Below are 27,842 nucleotides of genomic sequence, written 5' to 3'. Positions count from 1 at the left end.
CAGATAATGTTCAATCTCTCAACATCAAAAGTAATTGATTTATAAAGCTTGCCAACTCAAAAATCGAATTATAATGTTTAGGGGGGAATCCATTAACCTTTAACCATTTCCCATCTTTTATCAAAGGAAATTTTAATGCTCATCCCAAGTAATTCCAAGCCTTTTCCAATTTTCACTTTCAGCAGGAAATTAGGGTAGCTACTTTATTTCCTTACCTGTTCACCTCGTTCTAAGGATGTTAAGCCGGAACTGTTTAAGATTTATGTTTAATGGCTTTAAAAAATAAAAAAACAAAAATCTTGAAAAATACTTTTGCCTTAACCTTTTCCCGTCCAGCATTTTTTTTTTTTGTTTTGGAGGATGAGGAAATAGCTTCACAGGAACCTGCTTAAGGCGTTATCCAACCACCACCTTTCCCCAGCTCTGGACAGGTCATTAAAGCCATATTAGGTGGGTGGTGGTAAGCCTTATAAACACGCGGCAACGTTGACTTACCCCCTTTGCCCACCCAAAATGGTTGATTTTGCCCCCGGACTCTGGGGATTATGATGTGTTGATATACAGCACCGATGATGCTGGCCATCCAGCTGGTGTCCACTTGATGTCCGTTTCCTGGTTTTCCCTCTTGCCTAATTTCCCGACTCCGACTTCGACTTCAACTCTATGTGTGTGCTGTGCTGGCTTTCTCAGCTCGTTTATAAATATTTAACGATTTAAGTTTTTCCGTCAAAGTGTTTGCCATGGACCCTCCCTTCACGCCGGGATATTGCGTTCATGATAATTGCGGTTCTGGTTCTGGTCTTGATACTGTGCTGTTCTGTTCTGCTCTGTTCTGTTCTGTACTGTATTGGTCTGGTCTGGATCCCAGTTTGTGTTTCGTGTCCGGGGCCCCAGCTGCGTTTAATGGCTTTTCAGAATTTAAACAAGTCGCGTAATTTTGGTTTTCTTTTTATAAATCGCCTCTCTGTTCGGTACCGCCATTATCCCCCGCTATGGCTTCAGTTTCCGCCGTTCTTGGGCCCTACAATTGCAATAAATTTCTGATATTACATACATTTTGTTTATTTCAAATTTACTTTTTATTAAAATTTTTCGGCAGCGGCATTGTAGCCCCGGAAAAACGCAGTCCTCGGAAAATTGTTTGCGGTGGATTATGTGATATTTACAATGGACTGGGGTCGTTTTCCAATATTTAGAGCCAGTGGCTGGGCCAAAAAAAAAAGGATGGGGCACATCTGGCCCCCCAAAAAATGCCACATAAATCGCCAAGGAGTGTAAACAAATTGCGCTGATCCAAAGGAAGGAGGCTAGAAAAAATCCAATAAGTGCTACAGGGAATTTATCAAGTTTGATATCAAAGCTGATTTGTATTGATTTTTCAAAGCCAATAGACTTTACTACAAAATTTAGAAGTTTTTTTTTTATTAAAATGGCTTCATGACGGATGACAAAAATAAATTGCGATTCGAAATTGGAAATTTTGTTGTGCTTAATCTGTAACATTTATTACCCATCAGTTCATCAGTGCATAATTCGCTTCTTCACATCAATTTAATGCCTAATTATTTTAATAACTTTCCTGCGATTTATTTACTTTAACATTTTCATTTGTCACCCTTGACGATTTTAATCCTTTTTAATCTACTTACTTCGCCCTCAGGACACGTTGTAAAATATACTTCTGAGATTTGCGACAACTTTATTTCCAGATCTATGGATTTGGATTGCTCGTTAAATTTAATTGCCTAATAGCTACATAAATCTGACCCTTTTTGTGCCAAGTTTGTTTTAGTTCGGCTGCTATAAATAATCCAGTCCGGGGGGATGGAGAATAGTTTTGCCGGGGATTACCTTCACCCTTTTCGTTGGCCAGTAATTTTCCATTTTGGATCCGCAACGGATTTTCCACCGCAAAACGGACAAATGTCGATTTCAGCACTCGATGGAATCGTAGGGCAATTGTTTATAAACGATTGGACAAGGTCAAATGCTGTTAATTAAACAGATGGATGCGTATATATACATATATATATAGCGCGGCAGGGAGCATCGCTATGAGTTGCCTTTAATTACGATCCCCCACAGGCCCCCGGATGGAGTCCGGCAATTATTCAATCCCGCATCGCCGGCCCGGGCTAAATAATGTTGTAATTTACAAAAGTTCCAGTGAGACGAACGAAAATCAACAGAAAATCGGTTGTTTTTCTTTCTCGATAAGCAACAGCAACGACGGGGCAAGCAGTAAAATAAATAGTGAAAAATAACAAGTCATAAAAATGATTTATATGCAAAGTGCGCGCCACGAGATGATGGCCCATTTCCCCAAAACCCCTCTTCTTTCTCCGAAATGGAGGATATAGCATGGGTATTGGTAGTATATAGGTGTGGATATGGATATGGGACAGGTAAATCGAACTCATCCGTGAGGGTGATTCGTAGGTGCCGAGCCCAGTTGGTTGGACAAAGGGAAACCGGTTCGATACCGATATTAGCAACCATTTATGCATGTCGACTGTTTTGAACAAATAGCCAGCGATCTCGGCCAAAGACAATGGGCCGCAATTTAACTACCAAAATACGCCAGTAGGGTACCCATCCCAATTTTTTGTTTTTTTTTTTTTTCATTTTTTCATCACTCTTTTCTTGGTAGGCACGCACACACAGTTTTCCTTTCTGTTTTCTGATGGTCCGCTTCTTCTGTTTGTCGTCGGTCAGGCGATCGAGAAGATACTATATATGCCGGGGATATGGATATCCAGGAGATCGGTGGAGGGGGAGGGAGGGTAGGGGTAGGGGGTTCGGATTCGAAACCTTCACAGTGGGACATCACAGGCCATAAAGATGATCGGTCGGGATGGGTGCGTGACCAACTGGATACACCTTGCGTGACACGCAATAAGATTCATCTCAAATTTCACGCATCTTTCATTTTTCAAGAGTTCTTTACACACACTATAATGCACACTCATCTCCATGATGGATGTTTTATTTTTAATGCTCTCAAATTACTTTCACTGACTTTGTAGACACCATCTATCTTGTAATAAATGCAAACTCATTTCAATATTGGTAATAGTAAATTTAAAATAATTATAGACGTCTACAGTGTTAAACTAACAATATTACATTTATGTTAAATAAAGATTATCCTTTTTAAATCAATATTTCAAATTATTTGCTATGCTGTTGGTAATATGGAAATATATGTGCACTCAAAAAATAAACTGAAAATGTAGTTTTAATAAAATAAACTACAGATCGTATTAAAGTGTGAGTATTAATATAGTCCCTTTTATTTCTATACCGAACAGTCTAAAACTGTAGTCTAAGGCCTTATTTTTAAAACACATAAGTTTTATTTTGATACTTTCGTTGTATTTGTTTGATATTCACTTTATTCAGAATTTTTTGTGGGAGTCACTGAGAACACATAGCAATGTTTTTAATACAATTTTTTCAGTTTGGTTTTCAATAAATGTTATATACGTATTTAAGGAATATAATACTTTATTTCTATTCTATTACTTCACTTCCTAAAGACATTATTTGGCTAAAAAGGGCAGCTTAGCTCCAGCAGCCTATAGCTTATTAATGCCAAAATGTAAGGATTTTATTGTTCAGGAACTAAACGATTATAGTCTTAGTACATTACTTTCGACCCTTTGTTTTTTCTTATCCTCTTGTATTTAATTCGAGCTCCCTTTTAATAATTCTTATACATAGCCACCGCTTTTGTGATCTTCCCCCGGGCTAAAAACAGGTATACTACCGGCACCCCCGATTAAATGAGGACTCATTGTGCTATCAATAGCAGAGCTATAAACAGTTCTCCTGATGGCCACACGATCGATCACGAAGCACGCCCATCCCTGAGGCGAAAACAGGGACTTGATTCCACCGCTGCCGCCGTCTTTGTTTGTCACACAAATGAAGAGTTGATGATAATGATGAAGACGATGACGATGACGATGACGCTGCGGATTGGGGGAAGATCAACTCTCGAGACCTCAATCAGGGTTCGCGATGAGGGTTCGGTGCGGACAGGATTCTTCACGTTCGGATTGAAAATCAGGTTAGGGTTTGGGTTGGGTTCGGTTTTGGGTTCTGATTCTGGTTTTGGTCCGTACATTTTTTTGTTCACTCGAGAATCTTGTCTGTCACGGTCTGGAGTGAGGGTCTGAGCTGAGGGGTCGATTGTCTGAGCTCTGAGATCTGGGATTGGTATATATGTATGTACGTCTATGTATGTACCCTATGCCAGTCGTGGGTCTGGGGCACGTCATCAGGACTGCCGGCACAATGGACACTTGTGCTCGGTGGGTTTTGGGCTTAGGTCTAGACCTCTCCCTATTGTTCGCCCCTCAATGTGTGCAATGGGCAATGATTAAATTAATTATGCCTGGCAGGTAGCTCTCCAGTCACCAGTCTCCTGTCCCAGGGAGCGTGAAGAAAGAAGGACATTTGATATTTTTGACACTTTTCGGCAAACCTGTAAAAAAATTACAAGAAAGGAAAATAGGCAGCCGAAAAAGAAAAGCGTTGATTGCAGATCCTCATGCCAAACTCTTCGGGCCAAAATGATGGGAAAGGTCTTTTTTTGTTCTTAGGTAAGAAATGAGCCCAAATGTGGAATAAATATTTCTAGGCAACAATTAAGGTACTATATTTAAGGTACATAAACTATTTGTTTTATAACTTTTATAAACAGTCGTTTGTAAAAATAAATTTGTTATTTTGCATTACAATACATTGCATTATAGAATATGAATACATTTTTTGTATTGCCACTGTAAATTGTTGGGTTGTTTTAAATACTTTATAATATTATATAAGTGGACGAAATACAATACCATTTTAAAATATTGTTTTTTTTATATATATTAATATGGAGTTTAAGTGTGGCTGAAATTTATACTTAACCAATTAAGATTTAAAATGACTAGTACAGATATCGAATAGAGTTTGTAAAAACGTATATATATTTAACCATTTAAAATTTTAAACAATACGAATGAACAAAATGTTTATTAAGAATAAATGAGATACATGCATGTTCCTTGTACATATATAATTCACAATGTATCTTAATAGACGAAAATATAAAAATAGTGATAAATTAAAATTTTAATACATATTTGAATTGTAATAGTTTAATTTGAAAAAAAAATCTGATTATGCCTTAATTGTAAGTTAAGTTAAAAGACATGGAAAACAAAAGTACCATCGCAGGTACGTCTACCTAGACACTTCGCATCCCTGATGCCAAGTGCCCAGACCTGGCCAACAATTGAAGTGTAATTTATGACAACAATGCCAGGCAGTGAAGCCTGCATTGTAGGGACCCTATTGTGGCCGGGTCACAAGGCCCCCCGACCATCCAATATCGGCTGATCCCCATGACAAATGCACTCGCCCCGATCGGCGAGATAAGCCCTTGATCAGGTTGCCAAACACTTGCAGTCCGTAAAAGAAAGCCGATACGATTTGTATTCCTTTGGTTTTTTGTCTGAGGGGATTGGCACTGCCATCCGTTAGAGATTTGTTAGGGGTCTAGCCCATAATTGAATGGCAGCAGATCTCTATCTGGTTTTTTTTTTTTTTATTTTGTTTTTTTTTTTTTGTTTTTGAGATTGGGATGTCTGAAAAGCAGAAACAGGAAATGTGCAATGCACTGAAGTGAACTGGGATTTGGCAAGTGCATTGTCCTCGGTAATAAGCAATCTCCGAAAGAGATCATCCTTCAGCGACTTCGCAGTTTGACGTTTCCCGGTTTGCGAAGAGCTGTCAGTCGAGTGCCGAACAATCCAATCTTTTATCTGTCAATCGTATTTACCATCAACGCAATTCACTGTTCCGCAAATCAATCCAATATCGATAGCGTCATCAAATATCGTGTTTCAATACCCCGCTAAAAAATATCGTATTTCACTTAAAAGGATTTCATGTTCATGGTAGTTTTTAATGTAGACATTTAGTGGCAATTTTAATAGTTTTAATTTAAAGATATATTTTTAAATTTTGATTAAATGAGATATATGTACATATAACATCAGCCTTAAAATGACTATTTTAATAACTAGTAGTTATTCTTTATGTTTTAGTAAAATGCTTACATTTTATTTAGTCATTGGAATAGTTAAATTATCTTTGTTGCGATTTTTAATGTTCACTTAAATGTATACATTATGGCAAATTTTGAGTAAACTACAAAAATTCATAAATTTTGACAGTTTAGGCAAATGTCAAGCCGGCTTGCTTATTATCGATCACATTGTTGATTTTCCGTGCACGCCCAATTAGGCGAATGTAAACAAATTCAAATTCAAATTCAAATTTTGTTTACATGCACACATGTGCATTGTCGTTCGTTCCGTGCAAATGTCAAATGTGAGAAAAGCCATTAAACGTTGCGCTGAAAATAGAAGCGGCCCGCCCACTGCATTGTGGAAAGTTTCGTAGGTTGCGGCCCCAAAAATACAAACCAAAAATACGAGCCAACGCAAAGAAAATGTACGAAAATAAATAATCGGAATAAATGCAAAACTAAAGCCAACAATAGTCGAAACAACAGCAGTGAAATGCTCGCACATTTTGCAATCAACACAAAAAACCCGGGGGGCGGTGAGGTGGATAAAAGGGGACGGGGGAAAATGGAAAAACACAGCCAGGGAAGGGGTACACTGAAAAAATAAAAACCTATGAAATCAAGTTTAAGTGATACAAATGTATGCATATCTACAAAGCCTATAAACTATACAAATTTATAAAGTTAAAACATCTTCTTAGTAATATTTTTACAATGTTACAAAAAATGTGTAAATATATTCATAAAATCAAAGGAGTAAGTAAGATAATTATTTTCTTGCATTTTCAGAGAAACCTTTTTCTAAGGAAATTTAACAAATTTCCTATTGTTAGAATCTCTTGTAAATAAAATAAGTGATACAAATGTATGCATATCTGCAAAGCCTATAAACTATACAAATTTATACACCTTCTTAGTAATATTTTTACAATGTTACAAAAAATGTATAAATATATTCATAAAATCAAAGGAGTAAATAAGATAATTATTTTCGTGAATTTTTAGAGAAACCTTATTTTTAAGGAAATTTGACAAATTTCCTATTGTTAGAATCTCTTGTAAATAAAATAGAGTTTAAATACATTCAACTGCCTTGTATCTTTTGCTCTTTGGCTTTTTACAAATTATACAAGTTATTCACAATGACAAAACTTTTAAAAATAAGGGAAAAAGTAAATTTTTCTTAGTGCAATGGAAGGATGAAAACCATTTCTCTCGTTTTGATTAGACGACGCAAAAATTGTTGGACGTCGGCGCGTAAACAAGAATCTGAATTGAGGCGCTAGGACTGGCAATCTTGAACGCCCCCCTCGCCCAAAAGCACCCATACCCCCCATCACTTCGGTTCACTTAACCCATCCTGCACCTGCCACCCCCTCCGCCCCTTTTCCACGGCATATATATATATATATATATATATGTATATACCATATAAAACTGGCGGACGCCGTCGACCACAACAACAGTGTGCGAATGAACCCATATAACCGACAAATTTGGACGCGCGCAAATAACAGAAAAAAATGTAGTGCGGTTTTCAAATTTATTCTAGTGCCGCCGCGTTTTGTTCCGCTCCCACTTCACCGCCCCCTGCCCCCGCCCCCGCCCCCGCTCCTCTGAACCACAGTTCTATTCAATTCCGCTGCGTTTCTTGTTATTTTTGTACTTAAATAAAGCGCAATTTGTGTTTTTTTTTTCGCGCGCTGCCAGTGTTTTTCTGGTTTGTTTTTCAACGCTTGAAATTTAATAGATTTGGCACACATTCGAGACACACATCATATTGGCAGCAGCCAATCGCAAAATGTTAGTATTAGTTTGGGGATCTGGAAATGGGTATTTTAAATAAAAGTTTATTGCTGCTTCAAATAAATTAAATTGACAATTGCAAATTAAGTTTCAGTAGAAGATATGAAAATAATTTAATAAAATGGATTTGATTCGTAAGTTGTGCAAGATATTTTATGGCATAAGAAACTGTTTAAACATTTTGTTTTTTAATTAATTTGCACTTCATGTAGAAAAACATAATATAACAATAAGATTAGTATAATATTCCAATAACTAAATCATATCAAAAATGTTGTCTTTTAGAAAGAAATGTTATTGCAACATTCTCAATTTAAATTTACAATTTTTTAAGTTAAGTTTGGATGTTGTTTAAATGTTAATATCTTTATAATTTTCAACATTTCTCCAAATGTGTCTAAGCTTGCCTTTAAAACAGAAGTTTCTCATCTAGCCACTGCTTTGGCTTATAAAAAAAAAATATTGCGCGCTCAGGAAGAGGAAGGCATTAAAAACAACTTACCGCAACCAACTTTATTCAACTGGCTTAGTATTTCATGGCCCATCAAAAGTTGGCAACAGGTGCAATATTTTATGTGCGTTATTAATGTCTGCCCCAACTATTGCTTCCACTCGATTTGCTGGCAAAGGTAAGAGGTGAAAATATTCGGAGCGAACATTTTGCCACTGGTATCGGTGCCTACTTAATTTGAATTCAAAACAAAAATTCTTTGCATAAATAAATAAAATTGCTGGAATCTAAAAAAAAAAAAAAAAAGCAATACAGAAAACAAAATCGAAACGCACATGTTTTAATAAACAAGAGCATATCCCAAACGAATTTCGATATGAATGAGCAAATGAATGAATGAATGAAAATGCGAATGAACGCCTTTTGCGAATACGAGTCAAGCAAATAAAATTCAGTTTGATTTTATTTATTTTGTGTATATTTTTGGGCTCATCCACATCCATTTCGGAGCTTAAATTTTGCACATTTAATGCATGGCTTGTTGTTTTTAATGATAAATGTCCTGAATACAAATCAATGCGAGTGTGTATTTAAAGAAACCTATTTATTTAACTGATTGTGGCTTATCCCTTTGACAGCAAAGAAATTCCTACCGCAATTTTGAGGGATGCAGCCCGTCACGAGCAAAAACCATTTGGTCTGCCAATAGTTGCCATGGCGATTCTTATTTTGTTAAATAAATATTATTCAGAGCCAAAAATCTGTACAATTCAATTCTGTTTATTTCTATAGCTTCCTCTTCTCTTTGTTTACACCGATTTTTGTATAAATATGATCAAATCTGTGCAAATGGCAGGTTGTCACATTGGGTAATCTCTATAAATAAGAACGCGTTGTAATTATACTTGTATTTAATGCCATTTCGTTTCCCAAATGAGTTGGCTCATCCGAAGGCCTTGGCATGATGAGAGTCTAGGCACGTGCCCCAATCTTGGCCTTGTCTTAATCCAAACACCTCTGTGTGGACTCTCCATTTTCGGATCGAGTCTGGCGCCAGCGATATGGCCTTCCCATATCATCGAGCCACAAACTGGAAAATATAAAAAAATTTCAAATCACTAATTAGAAGCAAACACAAAATGCAAATGAAGCGAATCACACCTAAATTTATCATATTAAGTGTTGTGTACTATGTTCCTAATAATGTTCACTTATATATATGTTTATATGAGGGTCAAGTACAGAGAAATAAATAAAATTCTCTTGAATGACTAATAGTTTATAATGTTGTTAAATGTTCTTCTACTGCAAAAGAAATTCCTACAAATAATGAAGGTACTATTATAGATAGATAGACGTAGGTAAAGCAAAATATTTTTTAAAATATATATATTACATACATTGTAAAGTGTTCTATATTTTTTATCATATTTGTGATATATATATTCTCTGTGTAATAATAATAAATGTGTGCCCCCCTAACGAACCAGGAAGAAAATCAAAAGCCGCAGCTGGGAAAACGACGATGCAATTTTGAAAGCGATTTTGAAATCGTCGCACAAATCGATCCAATGAATTCCAAATTCAAGAGGCGTTGGGTGTTCGCTTTGTTTACAAACACAGCGAGGTGAGCGAAAGGGGGCGGGGCGGGGCGGGGACGGGGACGGGGGTAGTTCGGTCTGTGGGGCCCATTGTACATAGATCCATCGATTGGGGCATATGACAGCCCAAAGTGCTCCATGCATATTAGATAAAATTATAAACAAAACATGAAAAGGCAACGCTTGAAAATTTGTCACGCCCCACCGCGGCAAGAACCGACGTGGGTGGGGGTGGGGGGGGTGGTGTGGTGGTGTGGGTTGGCCAGGGGTGACGAACCCCATGGGGGGGTGGGGGTGCGGGTGCTGGATCGCGCTTTTTGTTGTCTTTCCATAGCTGGGGGTCGACCTATTCAATATGCCGACACACGCGCCAAACACCTCCTACGCAGGGCTCGATTGCCTTCGAATATGCGGCGTAGTAGAAGAGACCCACAATCAGTCAGATTTGCCAGTGTGACACCAACGAATTTGTATAAATTGAAATAGAAACAGAAAAAACTGAGAAAGTTTAGTACACCCTCAAATCACCTGCTAATAATTAAATCAATTCTATAATCTGCGGCATTCTGAATAAAAATATATATATATTTTTAAAGCGATTGGGTTATTTGTGTAACGAAGTAAGTATTGACATCTTTCTATTCTAAACTCAATTAAAATTTATGAACTCAGTTAAATAAAAAGTTATAAAACAAACAAAAAATAATGTCAATTTTTTAATTCAAAGTTTAATAATAAAAATTGATTTACTAAAAATGATATGCTAATTCGAATTTCTAGTTTAAATCTATATTTTCAAGCATTGATTTGTTTTAAGCTTTTCAGTGTCATAAGAGCACATAGTCATATGCTGGCAGTTTGTAGCTCAGTGTGGCTTTATTTCACAGTCCCCAAGCCCACTCGATGAGTGCCGTCCATTGTTTTCGACTCGCTTTGTTGTTGACGAAACGATCTGTTGAAGTTTGCCAAATGGATGACAGACAAGCGGACCCAGACCCCTAACCGAAACCGAATCCGAAACCGAAACCCAAGCGATGCGATCCGATCCAGATCCAGATCCAAAGCAAAAGCCAGAGCCAGAACCAGTGCCAGTGCCCCATGTGGCGACCACTCGATCGTCGCATGATATGTGCCTCTATGAAATAAAATGAGATGGCATGGAATGGTATGGTATGGAATGGAAGGGGGCCGCCAATAGTGGGGGATTGTTTAGGATATCAAAGAGAATTTCGGTTGTTGAGTGATAGGGAAAATATTTTTTTTTATTAAGCTAAATAAACAAACGAGGACATGGAAAACCGGGTTCTGGCACAACAATAAAATACATTTGATAAACAATTACAATTACAACTCTATTATATTTTGTATACTTTATTGAATTATCTTTGATCATTTAAAAAACTATGGTTTATAAAAAAATTAATGATAATAATACAAGTCCAAAAAAATCTTCTATTTTGTTATCACAATAACAGTTTTAATAACCAAGTTTTAAATTTTAATACAAGCTAAGCAAATAATTTTGAAAATGTTTCTAAACATCAATTAAGTGTTTTATTTTATTGTTTTAATTTTCAAAAACCATTTTTATCAAAGGGAATAAATTTTTTTAAAAATGTTTTAATGCTGATATATTTATTATTCCAAAGTTTAATATATGTATTACTTAACCAGTTTTCGTCCTACTAACCAACAAATTGAATTAGTTAATCTGTTTTTTTTTTGTTTTAGCTATCTAGACTGATATACCCAAAACATACCCTTTAGTTTTAATTCTGCTACACGAGTGCGATCCTCATTTGGCGCTTTTGCTATACGACTGCCTCTGCACATTACTTTTAATCACTCATCATATTGTTGTTGTCATTGTTATTTGTGTATCTGGCGATTGTTGTTGTTGCTTTTAGTGGTCGCCAACTAATTTGCATATTAATACCCGCACACCCCATGCGACTGACTTATCTAATACGAGCACACAGCTGCGCCTATTTAGAGCCGGGACCAGGGGTTCCAAACCGACTATGAGAGCTTGGGTATTAGGTATACAATATTGGCTCTGGGGTCTGGGTCTGAGGCTGGGGGCTATATCTTAGATAAGGAGCTCGCCAGCGATCGTTTGTTTTTATTTATTCCTGCCTCTAGCTTGCAGTCAAAAAATTGTGTGGCTCAATTCCAAAGAAAATTGTAATTTCAATTTAAACTATAATTATAATAATTATTTTTCACACAAAAGTTAGAAGTAAAGTCTCAAAAAATTAAAGCATTAAATTACATTTATTGTATTTACTAACAGTGGTCAAAAAAGGTTACTAGCATATTATATTAAATTTCACTGAATTTAATTATAAAATGTTTATGATAAATACATTTTCTTACAGCAATAAGCTTTAAAATTTCATGTTACCATTTGAAAAACTTAACAAATTTCAAATTTAACAACCAAAAATTATGTATTTGTCATGTAAAAAATATATATATATTTAATATTGAAAAAGTAACTGATATTATTTTGCACACATTACCCCATTGACTAAATTTTAAATTAGTTTTGTCTTCCCAAATAATATGTAAGCATATATTAAGTGTTCAATTATTTTTTGTTTTGTGTAGACTATTTAATCTATGTGCTACTGTTCGCTAGGGCTGCCATATTGTGTGGCAGCCTGCTTTTTTGTTTACCTTCGCATGGTGATGTCACAAGAATAACAAATGTTGTATTTTTTTTTTCTTCTGTTGTTTATTTTATTTATTTTTTTTTTGTGTTGCTTGCCTCGACAACGGGCACGTTCACGATCACATCGGGGCGTATGTTAATTTTTGTTTTGTTTGCAATCTATGAAAAAAAAAGAGGAGAAAAAATGATTCCCACTTTCTGCTTTGAGCATTTAAATACAACGAGCAAATTAATTCGTATGCCATGTTTGGCGCCTGTTTCTGTAAACCAGCTTTATATTTTCTGCCTTGCCGTTCGAATTAATAAAACAAACAGCACACTATTACTATTTTACTATGGCCAAAACACGGGGGATCGCGTTTGGAAGCGGGCCCTGCTATGGGTTAATTAATGGATGGACAGCATGCGCCAACCCTATATGATCATTATTTTCCCTAAGTCAAACTAAATGGAAATCGATTAATTAAACAATTTTCATTTAATTGATTAATCATAATTATGCAATGCCTGCGCTGAGAGATACACAACGTGAATGATTTTTAATGTGTTTACATATCACCGTAGGTTATCGACAGCAAAGGAATACTCTGGCTGCGATATACAAAAATAGATAAGCAATATCTGATGTGTATATCTATATGTCGCAAAGGCGTGGGTGTTGAAATGGGAGGAACTGGCCCACAAAGAGACATAAAGAAAGTCTCATTAGCATGCACACGAGATTCTGTACTTGAGGAAGGCGTCATCCAAGGGTCAACAGGGTGCAAATTTATCTACCTAGACTGGTCAACAAACAAGTTGCCCAATTTAAAATGGTAAATAAATAAAATAAAATGGCAAGCAAATATATAACACTACAATTATAGATTATAGATTACAATTGCATGTGCATTGTGCTGTTTTATTTTTGTTGTACAGTGTACATGTGTTTCTACTTGCAGTGACGCATTTCACTTTTGGCACACTTAAAATTTCTTCAATTCAATTAAAGGATTTAAAATAAATGTTGTGGTTTTAATGAACCTATTGCCAAAATATAAGAAATATTTTTAAAAGCGTTCCGCTTACATTACCTAAGCAGTAATTTTGCATCTCATCTATTATCGATAGTACACTTTAAACAACATCTGTAAGAAATAAAAAATGTGCTATTCTTTAAAGCAATAAAAACATGTATTTTACAGCTCATAAACAAACTAAGCTCAAATTGCCATGCTCTGAACCTTGGATAAAGTGCTTGGTGGGACTTTGTCAGTCATATCCAATTTAATCTATGGAGAAGACCTCGCCATTGTTGTGGCTTTTGACAACTTTCAAGTTTGGACCAAGGCCGAAAGCGTGAGCTCTAAAAAAAACAATTGTGGAATGACTTCTAATTGTTTTCCACTACATTATTTATTCATCGAAATTATATGAATAATTTTTCGTTTCATTATTCGTGAACAACTAGATCTGGAAAATAATTATGCCAATTTAAATGAATTTATAAAAGGGATTTCCTAATGTTTTTCATCATTCAATGACTCTGTAATGCCTCATTGAAAACCCCCAAAGATCTAATGGCGTCTTGTTATTTTTCACTATTTAAAAATATTTAGAAAATGTATAAGTGGTGTCTATATGTCTGCGCAGGCTATTTAGACCGATAAACTGATTGACGCAATTCCGTTCAACACGCAAAGGATCGCTGCGACTTGTTGGACATATGGAGGATTGGCATAATGAATGACTTTGTTTACAGCCAAATGTATCTCATGGATTCGCACGCGTCGAATGGCACTTTGATGGGCGGGCAGGGGGAAACTCGTCGATGGAGCGGGCTGCAAACGATTTCAGTTTCTTTTTTGGTGGGATTCTTATGATATCAATAAAAAGAACTAGGCCATGATAAAGAAGCGTTCGCCCCGACTGTTTGTTTATAATTGTTTATACGATTTGCAGACCGTACAACATTTCCAGATAGCGCGCAATCTATTTCCATGGGGAACCAGATGGGCAAGGACGGATAATTATGGTGGGGCGGTTGCGGGCCTTGAAAAGCACACAAACATCCCGTCACACACACTTTTCCAAATAATTACACTCTTACTTTTACACGGAAAGAAATGGGAGAGAAATTGAAGTTTAATTGGGAGTTATATGGGCTTAAAACGGATGCTAATCAATATAACAGAGCTTTTTCTTTTAAGCCTCAATACAAGTTTTTAAATGTACATAGCTTATACTTAAAGAAAGAAACACAAATTTATGCTTTCGATAGTGAAACCTTGACTTCTTATCAATCAAATATGATTATAATCTAAAATTTATAATCCTTTTAAGATGTTAAAACTTCAACTGTTTGGATTAGTTTATGCAAAAGTGAAGAAACAATTATGAAGATAACTATTACATTTTGTCAGTGTATACTCACACTTAGATTCATTCACATTCGGTGTTTGTATTTTGCAATTAGATTAGAGAACCCAAAAGACGTCGCAATAAAACATGAACAAAACAACCTAAACCGGCAACTACAACAACAAGTACAACAGCAACAGCACAAAACAAGAAAAACAAAAACATTAAATGGCGATTAAAAGTAATTTAGATAAAAACACACCGAAAGAAGCAAGAACAAGCAAACAACAATGAAATTAGCAGAGTGTCTTGTTCTGCCATCAAAATAAGTTGGAGCAACCACAAATGGGCATTGCACTTGGCTAAGACAATGTTTCATTTAATAATTGATCAATTTTGTTGAATTTAAAATTCGGAATGGTCGCGAAACTGTATTAACACATACGTATTATTATTATTATGCTTAGAACTCCATCATAACCACAATATTAAATATCGTTATATCATATTGGAGTTTGCTTTCAGACCACAAATTTTGAAAGCAAAGAAAAATAATTGTAATTTTAATTCCCAAATTAACTTTTAAAAAATGTTTATCTTTTATGAAGTGTAAAAACTTCTTTTAAATTTAATGTTATTTTTGTGTTTCTAAACTTATCTTGTGTAGCAACGTTTTATTGTTAGCTAAAATAAACAACATTACTTTATAGTTTCGCAAACAGATAAAATATATCTTTTACACTCGAAATATTTTATAAATAATTTATAATGTATTTGGTCTCGTCCTTAATACGAAGATTCTTTATTTTTTCTTTAAATGTGTATGTATCTTCTTAAAAGTACTGTGTTTATAATTCCAAATGCTACTTATACATCTAGGAATATCTTATAAATTATGTTTTAGACCATGCATTCTTAAGGAAAACCTGCTTCTTTGCAGTTTTTCCTATATAGGAAATTATCTTAATTTGGGGTTGGGGATTGGTGTTTGGTATTCATGTTTGAGACCAGCAAGAGTCGAACAGACTGATAATGGGCGCCAGACTCGCAGTCTCGAGGCGACCGATGCGCTTAACTGATTTAGTTAATTGTATTGTTTTTCAATTAAAGTTTGTATTAATTGAGCAAACAGCGACGGCAGAGGCAGCACATACAGATACGCTCAGTTTGGCCTGGCGTGACCCGTAGTTCCACTGCTGCGATAAGATAAAACCGTGCAAAGGCAAAATCCGTGGGCAAACAGCGATACCAAAAACTGAGCAGAAACTGAGCCCAGAGTACTGAGTACTGAGCACTGAGTACTGAAACCAAAAGAACTGAAGACCGAAGTAGCGCCGTTTATGTTTGCACATTGATAAGCGCGATGTGAAAACATAAACAAATATTTATGCGCCTATTTATGGCCATCCCCAGCTATCCCTGTATACACTGAACCCATATCTTCTATATACTGTACATGTATCTATAGCCGTTGCCGTTGGTTGCCTACCGCCTATCTGTATCTGTGCATATTTGCAGCCGTTTGTGGAAACACTTAATTTGCTTATTTACTGCACAAATATTAACACTCCAGCTCAAGAGCCAGAACAAGTTGATCTCGGACTTGTGGAGAAAGACCAGTTGGCAATCTGAATGTGATTAATCTCGGATTAACGTCACGGTTTTGCAATTTCAAAAAACAAACGATTAAACGTATTATAGTATTTTTCTATAAATAAATTTTAAGAAAATATTACCACAATGAACATATTTAATTGTTTATGTCAAACGGTTTTCTGGTTTTGATCTTTGGTTTATGGGTATTGATTTAATAAATAAACAAAATAATAGTAATTGAATAAGGTTTTATTATTTGAAAGCATTAATAATTTTTTTAAGATATAACTCCTTTTATTTTACTTTTAACAAAATATACTTAAATAATGTAATATATTTGTTATTCATATACACGTTTCGGTTTTATTTTTTTGTGAATTAATTTCAAGAAATATTTCCAGCCTGTCAACATTTCACAAAGTTAATGTGCATTTTTATTGGTCATTGTGTATTATTAAAGCATTAGGCAATCTTTTAAAAATTGAATTGTATTCGCTTAAATTTTAAATACCAAATCTGGCAATGGCTTATATTTAGCAAAATGTTTTTCAATACTGTGTGACAAATCGATTTTGATGGCCTGAGAAGTTTATAAATAAAAAGATAATTTAAGACACAAGATTACGACAAACAGCCATTCGAAATGGCTCGTAAAAGTATAAAAGTTTGTCAATTTGTGAGTGCAAGTCACCTATGCTCAGTCTTAAACTGGTTAGATATTTGATAACTCGATTTGAAGGGATTGAGGGGGAAAAAAAAGGTATGGGTCTGCAATGGAGTGTGTGATTGCAGGGCAGTTTGTTTGGGTTCTGTTATAATAACAATAAAAGTGGCTCCGAATTCGAAATCAATTAACGCAGAGTGCTACTGGGCATGACAAGAGCGTCAATATTTGCCCAAAATAATGACTGACAAATAAACAGAATGAAAATGACACTCACACGCAATCCATTTTGGGCTTTCCCTTGGCCCATGGAATTGACCCGTCTGGTCAGCGGAAACGAAACGAAACGAAACCAAACGAAACCAAAACAAGACCCGGCCACGCCCACAAATTTTCAGTATTTGCTTAACCAACTCGTCGGATGTCACAAATGTGTCAATAGCCAGCCAAAAAGGAAAGTTACGCGTTCATATTGGAACACTCTGCCGCAGTGAGTGCCCCCACCATCGAATCTATTCAACGATTTTTGTTTATCTGACAAGTTTTTCTTTGGCGGGACAAACATAAGCAAAGTTTTCCAAGAAGTTTCCGTAACTTTTCTCTGTTTACCGCCGAGTGACATGCTAATGTGGTCAGCCGACACTGATAGCCAGGCCTTGGCTTGGTCAACATTGGTCCATTTGAATGGAGGGGCTGCAGTGTCCGCTGCATTGTCCGTGGTGTTGGCCAATATTGAATACATGAGTTTGGAAATTAGTGTCGCAAGTATATATAGCTGACATGTTTATTCCGACCCGAGACATTGGCGAAGAAGAAAAATAGATACAAACTTGTATTCTGTGTGGACTTACAGGCCTATTAATTATTCATTTTATTCTGAGTAAAGTAGCATAAAGAGTATTGATTAAATAGAATGTCCTGAAATCTATTGCTTAATGAATTTGTTTTTTTTTACATTTAAATTTTAAACGCTTTAATTATACTATACTATTCTATATAATTTGAAAGCTTAATTTCCAAAAACCAATACCACATTTAAGCATCTAAAAATTAAATGCTAATTTAAAAACTATTACTTCTCTTAATTCTTTACAAATTCTAAAAATCACTGATGTTTAAAATAACTGATAAGCACGCTGTTTACAACAAAAAAAGGTCTTTTTATATTCTTGTGAAAAATAATTTAACCTTATTTCTAAATATTAATTAAAACCAACATCATATAAAAGAACCATAATATTCATACTATGTGAGTATCTCTGCGCATCTACATTTTTCAAATAAAAAATACAGCTCACATAACTTACGTCCCCGAAAATGTTCTGTTTTTTTTTTCTGATAAAATATGTTAGGAATTTGATTTCCTCCACATACATATTTACATTTATTTAAGTGTTCCATGTGGCTGTGGGCCTCGTGTGGCATATTGATAAAGAAAATAGGAGCCGGGCGGAAGGAACTCCGATATTAATGGAATTTCTAAATCAACGGATTTGCATTCCATTCCGCCGCAGCGAGGACGACAGGAGCCCAGGAGCGCAATTCATTCATTCGGGATTAGCTGGAGCGGTCTCTCACTTTCCGGCGGTGTGTGCGCGTTCAACGAGCCTCATCATAAATCTTTGGGCATTTTTACTCTGCAAGAACCCAAAACCCGAAACTGTATTTTAGCCAAAAGAAATTAGAAAAACTCCCGGCCAGGGACTGAGTTATTGCTTACCTGCTGCCAGGATCCTGCTTCCTGTGTCGGTGTTGGTGTCGGTGTCCTAGTCAAATTCATTCATAAATTTTCACACCGCTTTAAGTTGAGCTGTCAGTGCGAAGGTGCGAAAGAGAGGGATTTAAGCGGCACTCGGACGGGTCATAAAAATGTCGCATTATTTTATGCCGGCACACGTGCGAGTTCTGCGAAGGACACTTCCGGCATTACAGGACCCAAAGCCTCAAGGATACTGCGGAGGCCCAAGGAGAAATTCGGGAACAGAGGACTCCGGCCTAAGTGACTCGACTGCTTTGTGGCCAGCTCTTTTGTCCGGGGAATTTGCATTTGCAAAGAATATGGACAAGGTCGCTCCTTAAAGCACTCTTACCTGCTAAATGGATTGTACCATCGAAACTGGAGCAATTAAACTCCCTGCTAATTGAGTCGGCCAAAGCGAAGGATAATATTATGGCATAGATCTATAGTAGTTGTAAGGAAATCTGCTTTGGGCTATTGTGCTTTATATGATTTCGGTGGAAGGCATATTGTTTTTATTACTCTCTAAGTGCTTTACAGGAAACACGGATGGTAAAATCAAATTTTAATAAAATCTTACATTTTTGAGAAAACTCTTAGCATTTGTTTGTATTTATATTTTGGTAAGTTGTAAATGCCGCTTAAAATTTAAAAAAATGTGTGCCTCTTAAAACTGTTCGCTGTTGAAATTATATATTTAAAAGTTTAATTAAAAAATTTGTCTAACTTTCAGCCCTTGAAGGGAAAACTGATTTGCAGAAGCTAAAGCAGCAATAACTGATGGGAATTTATTGGCTAATGCCTCTTTTAGATACTGAGAGATAGACAGACTTTGACACGTTTCAGGTCACTGCATTTCCAGCTGCAAAATATCACTCAAAAAATATTACATTCGGTCTGTCAATCATGCAGCGTTTTGATTGCCATGCAATATAGCAAATATTTTTGCGTATGCAACAAATTTGCGCACAATTCGCATTTCGCTATTGATTGATAACGGCACGCAGACGGAAAAAAGATACATAGATACATGGCCGGCATGCAAATATTGCCACCCGCCCAAAGAAATCTGCAAAATTGAATCATTTCACAGTGACAGCAAAATATGAAATCAGAAATGGAATTACAAAAACTTGCAATACACCAGCCAGCCATCCAGCAAGCCAGCCAGCCAGCCACCTGCAGTTGGAACGGAAACGCGGGCAAATTGAATTGTGTCACCCCCGGAGAAAATCACCCAGCCAAAGTCCCTTTCCCTCAGCACCTTCAGGCATCGTCTGTCAGTGAGTTCTTGAGGTGAAAATGCAATTATTTATTAGCAGAAAAAAACGAACCTAGCACACGCACACTGAAAAAGTTAAATGAGAATAATAAACAATAAACATGTATTTTCAGGAGAATAAAGGTAAAAGTCTTGTGCTAAACTATATGTTAGTAACTTTATTATTTACCTACTCTTTTCTCTACTTAAATTTTAAATTAGTAATTTATTGGAAACGTTTTTATTGTGTTTTATATTTTACAGACACCAAGAAACACACTTTTTTTTAAATTTGTAGTAAATATTATGCTTAAATTACAAGATTATAGTACTTTTATAAACTTATAAACTTTTTAACCAAATTTTATTTCTCAAATTCTAAAATCCTTTATTATTAAGATATTCAAAAACACTTTTGACTTTATAGGGTTTTGTAATGCATTGCATTAACATTTTCATTTAGAACAAGGCCGTTTTTAAACTCATGTGCAGAAAGTTACTGTTGCGGAAATACATTTTGGCATTTGTTCTCTGTGCAGCCACCACCATCCATAACCATTCGTGGTGTGTGGAAAAGCGGAGCGAATCCAAATCCGAATCCGAATCGGTCCGTGTACATGACGCCAATCAAAACATGACGCACGGCCCACAGAGGGCGCCACCGTGGCCCAACGCACGTAACGATTTGGTCGCTCTGCGGGAAGCCAACGGGGCGGATGGGTGATAGCTGACACGGGCACGTATGTAGAATTAGTTTACGAATTGCTGCAGGATACGTGGCCCAACATTTTACAGCAAACATATCCCCTCGCCCCTTCACACAAAAAAAAAGGGCGTCTGCACGAAACGAAGGACACGAGGTGGTTAGGCAGAAGCACAACCAAATGGCACAGTGGGTAACTTGTCAAATAAAGAACCTATCGAAGTTATTTTGGAATTTTCGTATTCAAAGCCATCCGGGGTGGGCTGAACCCAAGGAGATGGCGATATGAATCTTGGTCAGGTTTGATTTCTCACATGCTTTTCGTTGGGGGAGTTCATATGGGGGAGTGTTTTTGACTGCCAATATTTATCAAGATTGGACTGGGATAAAATACTGACCATACAAAAAGGGGAGGGTTTTTGTAAACATTTGATTCCATTTTGATTATAAAATATACTGATGCTACTTATATATATTTTGTAAAGTAATATTTTATTTAATTCATATACAAATTGAATGAAAGCTTAAAAAGTTAATATATTTTGAACACTTAAACACTTTATGGAATACAATTTCAAATTTTTCCACTGTGGCAAGACCAAAAAATAGACAAGAGTTCAAAAATGGGAAGACAGCCACATCATAGTTGCTTGGCAGTCGGGGGAATTGGCTTGGATTTTTGGCGGCAAGGCATGGGGCTTTAAAGAGGGGTTTTGGCCGGGAAATTAGGGGGGAGGGGAGCATTACGGCGGGAGGGTAGAGGTGGGAAAAACGAAGCGCCTCGAGAAGTGAGCAATTTGGTGCGCTTGTAACGCCGCGTCTGCCGACAAGCGACGCAACCTGAGGCACACAAATTTTGGCAGCTCTATTAAGCGATGCCGCTCCGGATCCGTATCCGGAAAAACCCCCCCTTCGGCATCCAAAAACGGCGAAAACCCTTGCCCACCTTTAGCCCGAAAACTTTTTTTTTTGTTTGACTCTCTCACAGTTCGTTGATTTTCTGGTGGGGAAAGGGGTAAAGGAACTTTTCCAAGAAAACTTGGCCATGTGTATGTGTGTGTGGATTTTGAAATGAATATGCATGGGCATGAAGGGGGCGTGGCTGGTTAGGAGGCGGGAAAAAACTCTTAGCAAAAGTAAATTTAAAAGTTTTTATGCGCTACTGTCGGCGTGTCCGCCTTGGAGATATGTGTACATTATATATATATATATGTACATATATGAGTGGAGTGCGCACTTTTAGACAAGTTTTCTAGTTCTTTCCCGTTACAGAGTCCCCCTGAAACCTCTTTTTCGATGCCGTAAAATGTGCGATAATTCACATAAGCATTCTTATCATGTGTGTGTGTGTTTTTGTGGGGCCGAGTGGGCGTGGAAAATGATTTGAGTGTGTGTATGTGTGTGTGATAAGTGCGTGTGTATGCGTACTTCCTGCGGAAAGAAATCACCTACCGAGCATTTAGGAAAGCGAAATTTTCCCGGCTCACGTTCCACTCGAAAACCATTACACCGGCCCCATGCAAAAATATTAGTATCCGCCAAATATGCTACCTTTCTCCTGTAATTCCTTGGTAAGGTAAAATAATATAGTTTATTAAGTATTACTAAAACACAATTCCGAAAATACAACTTTGTTATAATTTAAATTTGATACTTCCTGAAATTTATGTAAACACACAAAATCAATTTACTGAGAAATGCTATTTGTATCTACATTACGCATATATTTCATTTAATGTGAAGCATTGAATTTCCAAATAACAATGTTATCATTTAACCAATCAAAACCGAACTACACAAATTAAATAGGAATTCTTAGGTTGCAAAACTTTAATAGGCCCCTTGACACCTACAATCTTATTGAAACATTAAAAAAGGTCTCAAAACGAAAATAAATATGCGTTAGTTTAATAGAAATAATTAAATTTCTCGGAATAGATTACATTTGCCCAATGCACCTATTTTTCTTTATTTCTTACGTTTTTAAAACGAATAAGATTTGAATTTTGTGTATCTAAAAAAAATGTTACGTTATTTAAGATGTTAAATGTTCTCTGGCATTCTTTTACAAATCCATTGTAGCTAACAAATCGCTGGCATTTTTTTTCGAAAGTAAGGACTTATCATCCTGGTTTCTGGCACCTGAATTATTACTAACATTTTCGCACGTACGCATCTGAAAACCATTTAAATAACGCTCCATCATCTAACCAACCCACGGCTGTGTGGAAACTTTTACACGGCAGCGCTGTTGCTCCGGGCTGCTGCGCTTCATGGACTCCTAGACTCCTGGATGGGTTATCCACCACCACCCACCACCCAGCTTTTCCATCCCTTTTTTCCGACCTGGCTGGCGTTGATAAATGCACGGCACATAAAAGTTTGAACAAACTACTTGAGTTTTTAGGCAAATTTTCGCCTCGAACTAGAACGTAAAACGTAGCCAACTACTTTCCACTTTACCTGGCGTCGTGCCACGCCCCTCGTTTCCGCACCGCCCACCGCCCCTCGTCACGCCCCTTTTACAAATCGCTGGGCCCATTAGAGGCTTGGCAAAAACGCCGCTAAATGCGACGTGAATTATTTAAGGCACGTGTGTTGTGCAAAATGCGGCAAATTCGACAGTGAAATGCATTTATTATTGAAGATATTGTCGGAGTCTGCGGAGGGAGGGGGGAGGGAGCGAGGAGGGGGAGGGCCAATTATGTGGGTGGCTTCTGGGCGGACGGTTAGGGGCGGGCAACATTTTGATAAACGTTTTACAGTTTGAGAACTTTTCTTCTCTCTGGACTGGCACGTGATTGGAATTACGCGTGTTGCGCCCTTGGCCCTCAGCCAGAAATTTACACAAATCCACAAAATGCTGCTGGATGGATGGGGGCGAAGCAGAAGCAGAGCTTTATTGGATGAGTCGGTTGTGGCAGTGTGTGTACACCGAGTGGAACATGTTTGCCAGTTTGGCAATCGACAAATGTTGCACACACTGTGAGAATTAGCATAATTTAGTTTTCGCGCTCGGGGCGTTCTCGAATATCCAATCCGTCGCATCGCATCACGATTATCGGAATTGATTGAGTGCAAAGCACTTATTCGGGTGGAATAAATCTTTTCCATTCAGATATTACAATCGGGTTCTTGTGGAAATTGATATTGGTGAAATATATAGAGACCGTAATCTAACCAAAATGGTTTCAATTTCATTATCGAATTGAAGCCCCTTAATTCAATATCAATTCACTAAACAATTTCAACTCAAGAACATAGCGTTATTAAACTTTTTCATATCTACAAAATTTGACCTGTTTTTTCCTTACAAATTATAAACATATTTAATTTTATATCTCTAAGTGATGTTTTATTCAGAGTGTTTTAATAGCAGAGTAGTAGAAAATGGAATTACAAAACGGTTTTACAATAGATGTGGGCTTTGGGTGTAGCAAATAGTTTTACATCTGTCGATTATTTTAAGGACGTAAAAAGTCTCCTATTTTTTCAACTCCACCTGAGAATAAACATTAAAGGAACGAACAATTCTTTAACAATTAAAAGGTGGTTTACATCGTTAAGTAACAAATTGTTTCAAGCAAATATAATTTTTTCAAAATAATTAATCAAATAGTAACCTATAAATTTAACAAGAAAAATTTTGATCTAAGATCTGCAAATAAAATTTAAGAAAAAGTAATCGATTGACTTTCTGTAGAGCGAATTCTTCTAGGGTAAATAATAATGATGTATAATATTTTATTAAGTTTTTTCTCATGCTTACCCAGGGGGTGGCTGTTTTCAATTTCTCAGTCTTCAGTTGGCAGCTGGCTCGCCTGCGCCGTGGACGTGAAGGATCATCTCAAAGGGATCCCACTCGAGATCAGACTCGTGCTTGACCCGCCGGCGAATGGCCTGTGGATTGTGGGGGTGGGGGTGGTGCATGGCCAGCGGAGGCTGGTGTCCTTCGTGGTGATGCTGCACCAATCCGATGGGCATGTCCTGGGCGTGCTCCACCAGCCCTGAAGGGGGCGGTGGTGGACGGTAGTGGTGCAAGTGCTGTGACGGGTGGTGTTGCGGCTGCTGGTGGTGCTGCTGTTCGCTGACGATCTCCTGGATCTGTTCGCGAGTCTGCTCCCGCTCGTCCACCTTCTTTAGCAGGATCTCTCGCATGAAGGACATTCGCTCAAAGTGCTCCCATGTGGAACGGAATCCCTGGTTAGAATACTGGGCGTGGCGCTCCTTTTGCAGCTCATCCACATACCGCTGCTTGATGATCGACCAGCGAGTCTGCATAAGAGCTGTAAGGAAACAAAATTTTGAGAAATTCGGGAGAATCTATTAAAAGTGAGTGTTCACTCTGAAAATATATTAAAGAAGTTCATAAAGCTTATTTTGTTTAATAAAAAACAGCTTAAGATTTCTGTAATATAGTAGCATTTAAGGACCATAAGTTAAGGACTATAAATAAAGCTTTTATTTGTTTTTTGAATAATTGCATTACTTATTAACCATGAATATTAAGTTACTTACTCGGGGTTAGTCCCATCTCTATGGCCGCCTCCTTCCAAACGGCCGAGGTTCGACTCTGGCCCTGCCCCTTTTCACTACGCTGGCGTCCCGCCCAAAGCGAAGGACGCGTTTTGATGGCATCGATGATACGCCCGCGCATACTATTATGCAACGAACTAGGGCGCCCCAATTTCCGCGGAGGCGTGGCCACCGTCTCCAACGTCACTGCAGCCGGCGGTGGGACCAAGCCCGTGAAAGCGGTATAGGTCATTCCATGACCTTGTCCATGGGTCGGCTGAGCAATGAGATGTGGCAGTTGCGGGGCGGTGGGTGTGGCAGCGCTTTGTAGCCAGCTAAAACTGCCGCTGGGACGTCCACGTCCATGGGATGCGCTGGGCAAAGGGGGTGGCGGCGCTGAAGCAGCGGGTTCCTCTCCAGCGGACGGCATCTCAGATGCAGTGGGCGGGTCATCGGGGGAGGCACCACACCCACCACCGCTCGACTGGGCACCCACGATCTTGGCCACCGTTATGTTGTACATGAAGGACATGGGCTCGAAGTGCTCCCACTTGGTGTTGAAGCGATCTTTGTGCAGGATCTGCCGGTGGACCAAATTGTGGTAGTGGTACTTCATCTGGCTCCAGATCGATTGAAGTTTAACTGATCAAAATAATTATGAACGTACATTACAATTTAAATGTTTTTAAAACCATATAGAGCAAGTGTCATTAGCGCAAATTATTAAATAACTTATTAACGATATTAAAACATTATATTAGGTAGAGTTCCATACTTTTCCTTTAATAAAGATTTAAAATATTTCTCCATATTCATCTAGAACACCATGGTGTTTTAATTTGATAGAAATATATATTTTTATTGTGAGTTCTTCTGTGCTCTTCATGAATATTAGAAAATCTAGTGGCGTGTTGCAGGCAATCAAGACTATGTGTGTATGTTTTGTGACCCACCCAATTGCATTTATCAAAGTACGTTGCACCAGTCAATTATTTGTATTGCGAAAGCTTCAATTTGCATTATATAGTGGTGAAAACTCTTCTATTATTCCAAATGGACGGAGACCTCCGATTCCTTTTCGACGTGCCCTCTGGCTATTTTTAGACCAAACACAGCGACGTGAGTAGAGAACAAATAAGTTTAAGTTTTGAGGAATTATCTAAAATTCGTAAAGCTATTTTGTTTCAAAATAAATAGATACCTCATAATTTCTATTAATTTTGTTGTAAACTCTACGTTTTAGGGACTAATTTTTTATTAATTATTATAATTATTTTTTATAAATTTATATAAATCAATCATTTTCTTACCAAAGTCAAAAGTTTTATACCCCAATTCAATAGCCAACTTAAAATTACATATGTATAGTCGAATGTAGAATTTATCCCGGCTGTATACTTCGATTTTGAATAGATAGAACAAATTTGAACTAATTTAAATTTCTAAACCATGCTGAAAAGTCAAATAAACTTGTATGTTAAAAGTTTTCGTAAATTGAATCCCCCTTGAGAAGTCATGTCTCCGCCACTGAACGCGCACTAAAAGAGAACGCGAAAGAAGAGTGCAAAAGCCAGCAACAAATCGGTACCGGTCGCGAGTGGGAGAATGGATCAGTGCCGCAGATTGTGAAGGGGGTTTTAATGGACTGTCATCCTTTTCGCACTCACCTGTCGGCACGTGACCGCCAAACTGCTCTGCGATCTCCGTCCACATGGGCGATGTGACACTGCGGCACATATGCAGCTTGTTGTTGGAGTCCCAGATCTCCGGGTATTTCTTGATCGCCTTCAAAAGCTGGGCACGATTCACAAACGGATCCTCCTTGGGCATGGTCACACTGGCACTAAACTGGCCACACTGGTAGTGCACACCGGGAAGCTTATTCCAAAAGGCTACGAGAACGCCGGCGGAGCAAAACTGCGTCCTTTGACATCAATTATCGGCGAATAACTGAAAGTAGAGTTTGCAAAAATATGCGAATTGAAAATGAAAAGGCACAGCGATTGAGGAAAATAGAGAAAACGATGACGGCGACGACGACGCCAGCTTTTCGTTGTGTTTGTTGTTGCTGCCTCGATGCCGAAGAGATTGGAAAGGCAGCGAAAGCGTACACGAGATGAGATACACAAAATGCAGGCGAGAAGAGAGAACAGGGAGAATGTGCAAAAAAATAAAGAAAGACACAACAACAAAAAAGAGGCAGCAGCGACGTCAGTTTTACATGCAAAAGTCTCCCGCTCGTGTAGGTGTATGAGTAATGTGAGTGTGTAAGATGGCAGGGCGAAAAAGCAAAACAGACAAAAGCAACCAGACCAAAGAGGAGACAGACAAAAAGCAACAACACACCGCCGCAGCAGCGAAGCTCAGAGCTGCAAAAAACCAAAAAACAACAGAGAAGAAAAGCACGG

General features: G+C 37.5%; 1 protein-coding gene and 1 long non-coding RNA gene across 5 annotated transcripts; one reads left to right on the top strand and one right to left on the bottom strand.

Moving 5' to 3' along the window:
* Positions 1-8,402: 8,402 nt before the first annotated feature.
* On the top strand, positions 8,403-9,102 carry LOC128258383 (uncharacterized). The gene is made up of 2 exons (XR_008267954.1): positions 8,403-8,520; positions 8,981-9,102. It is a non-coding gene; the product is annotated as an uncharacterized LOC128258383 (long non-coding RNA).
* Positions 9,103-9,218: 116 nt separating this feature from the next.
* Positions 9,219-27,612, bottom strand: LOC128258382 (uncharacterized). Of its 4 annotated transcripts, none has more exons than XM_052989970.1 (4): positions 27,102-27,612; positions 25,438-26,076; positions 24,689-25,205; positions 9,219-9,432 (listed from the first exon to the last, which is right to left on the bottom strand). In XM_052989970.1, exons 1-3 carry the CDS (start codon positions 27,262-27,264, stop codon positions 24,721-24,723), a joined length of 1,287 nt encoding a protein of 428 aa, XP_052845930.1. In that variant the 5' UTR covers positions 27,265-27,612; the 3' UTR covers positions 9,219-9,432; positions 24,689-24,720. The 4 variants fall into 4 exon arrangements, with proteins under 4 accessions (XP_052845930.1, XP_052845932.1, XP_052845929.1 ...); XM_052989972.1 differs by lacking the exon at positions 9,219-9,432 and adding an exon at positions 24,279-24,421; XM_052989969.1 differs by lacking the exon at positions 9,219-9,432 and adding an exon at positions 24,437-24,633.
* Positions 27,613-27,842: the final 230 nt, after the last annotated feature.

This window comes from Drosophila gunungcola (genome assembly GCF_025200985.1).
Source record: "Drosophila gunungcola strain Sukarami chromosome 3L unlocalized genomic scaffold, Dgunungcola_SK_2 000003F, whole genome shotgun sequence".
In the NCBI taxonomy this organism is placed as follows: Eukaryota; Metazoa; Arthropoda; class Insecta; order Diptera; family Drosophilidae; genus Drosophila; species Drosophila gunungcola.
Note: the sequence above shows the minus strand (reverse complement) of the source record. Positions and strands in the feature narration are given on the sequence as shown.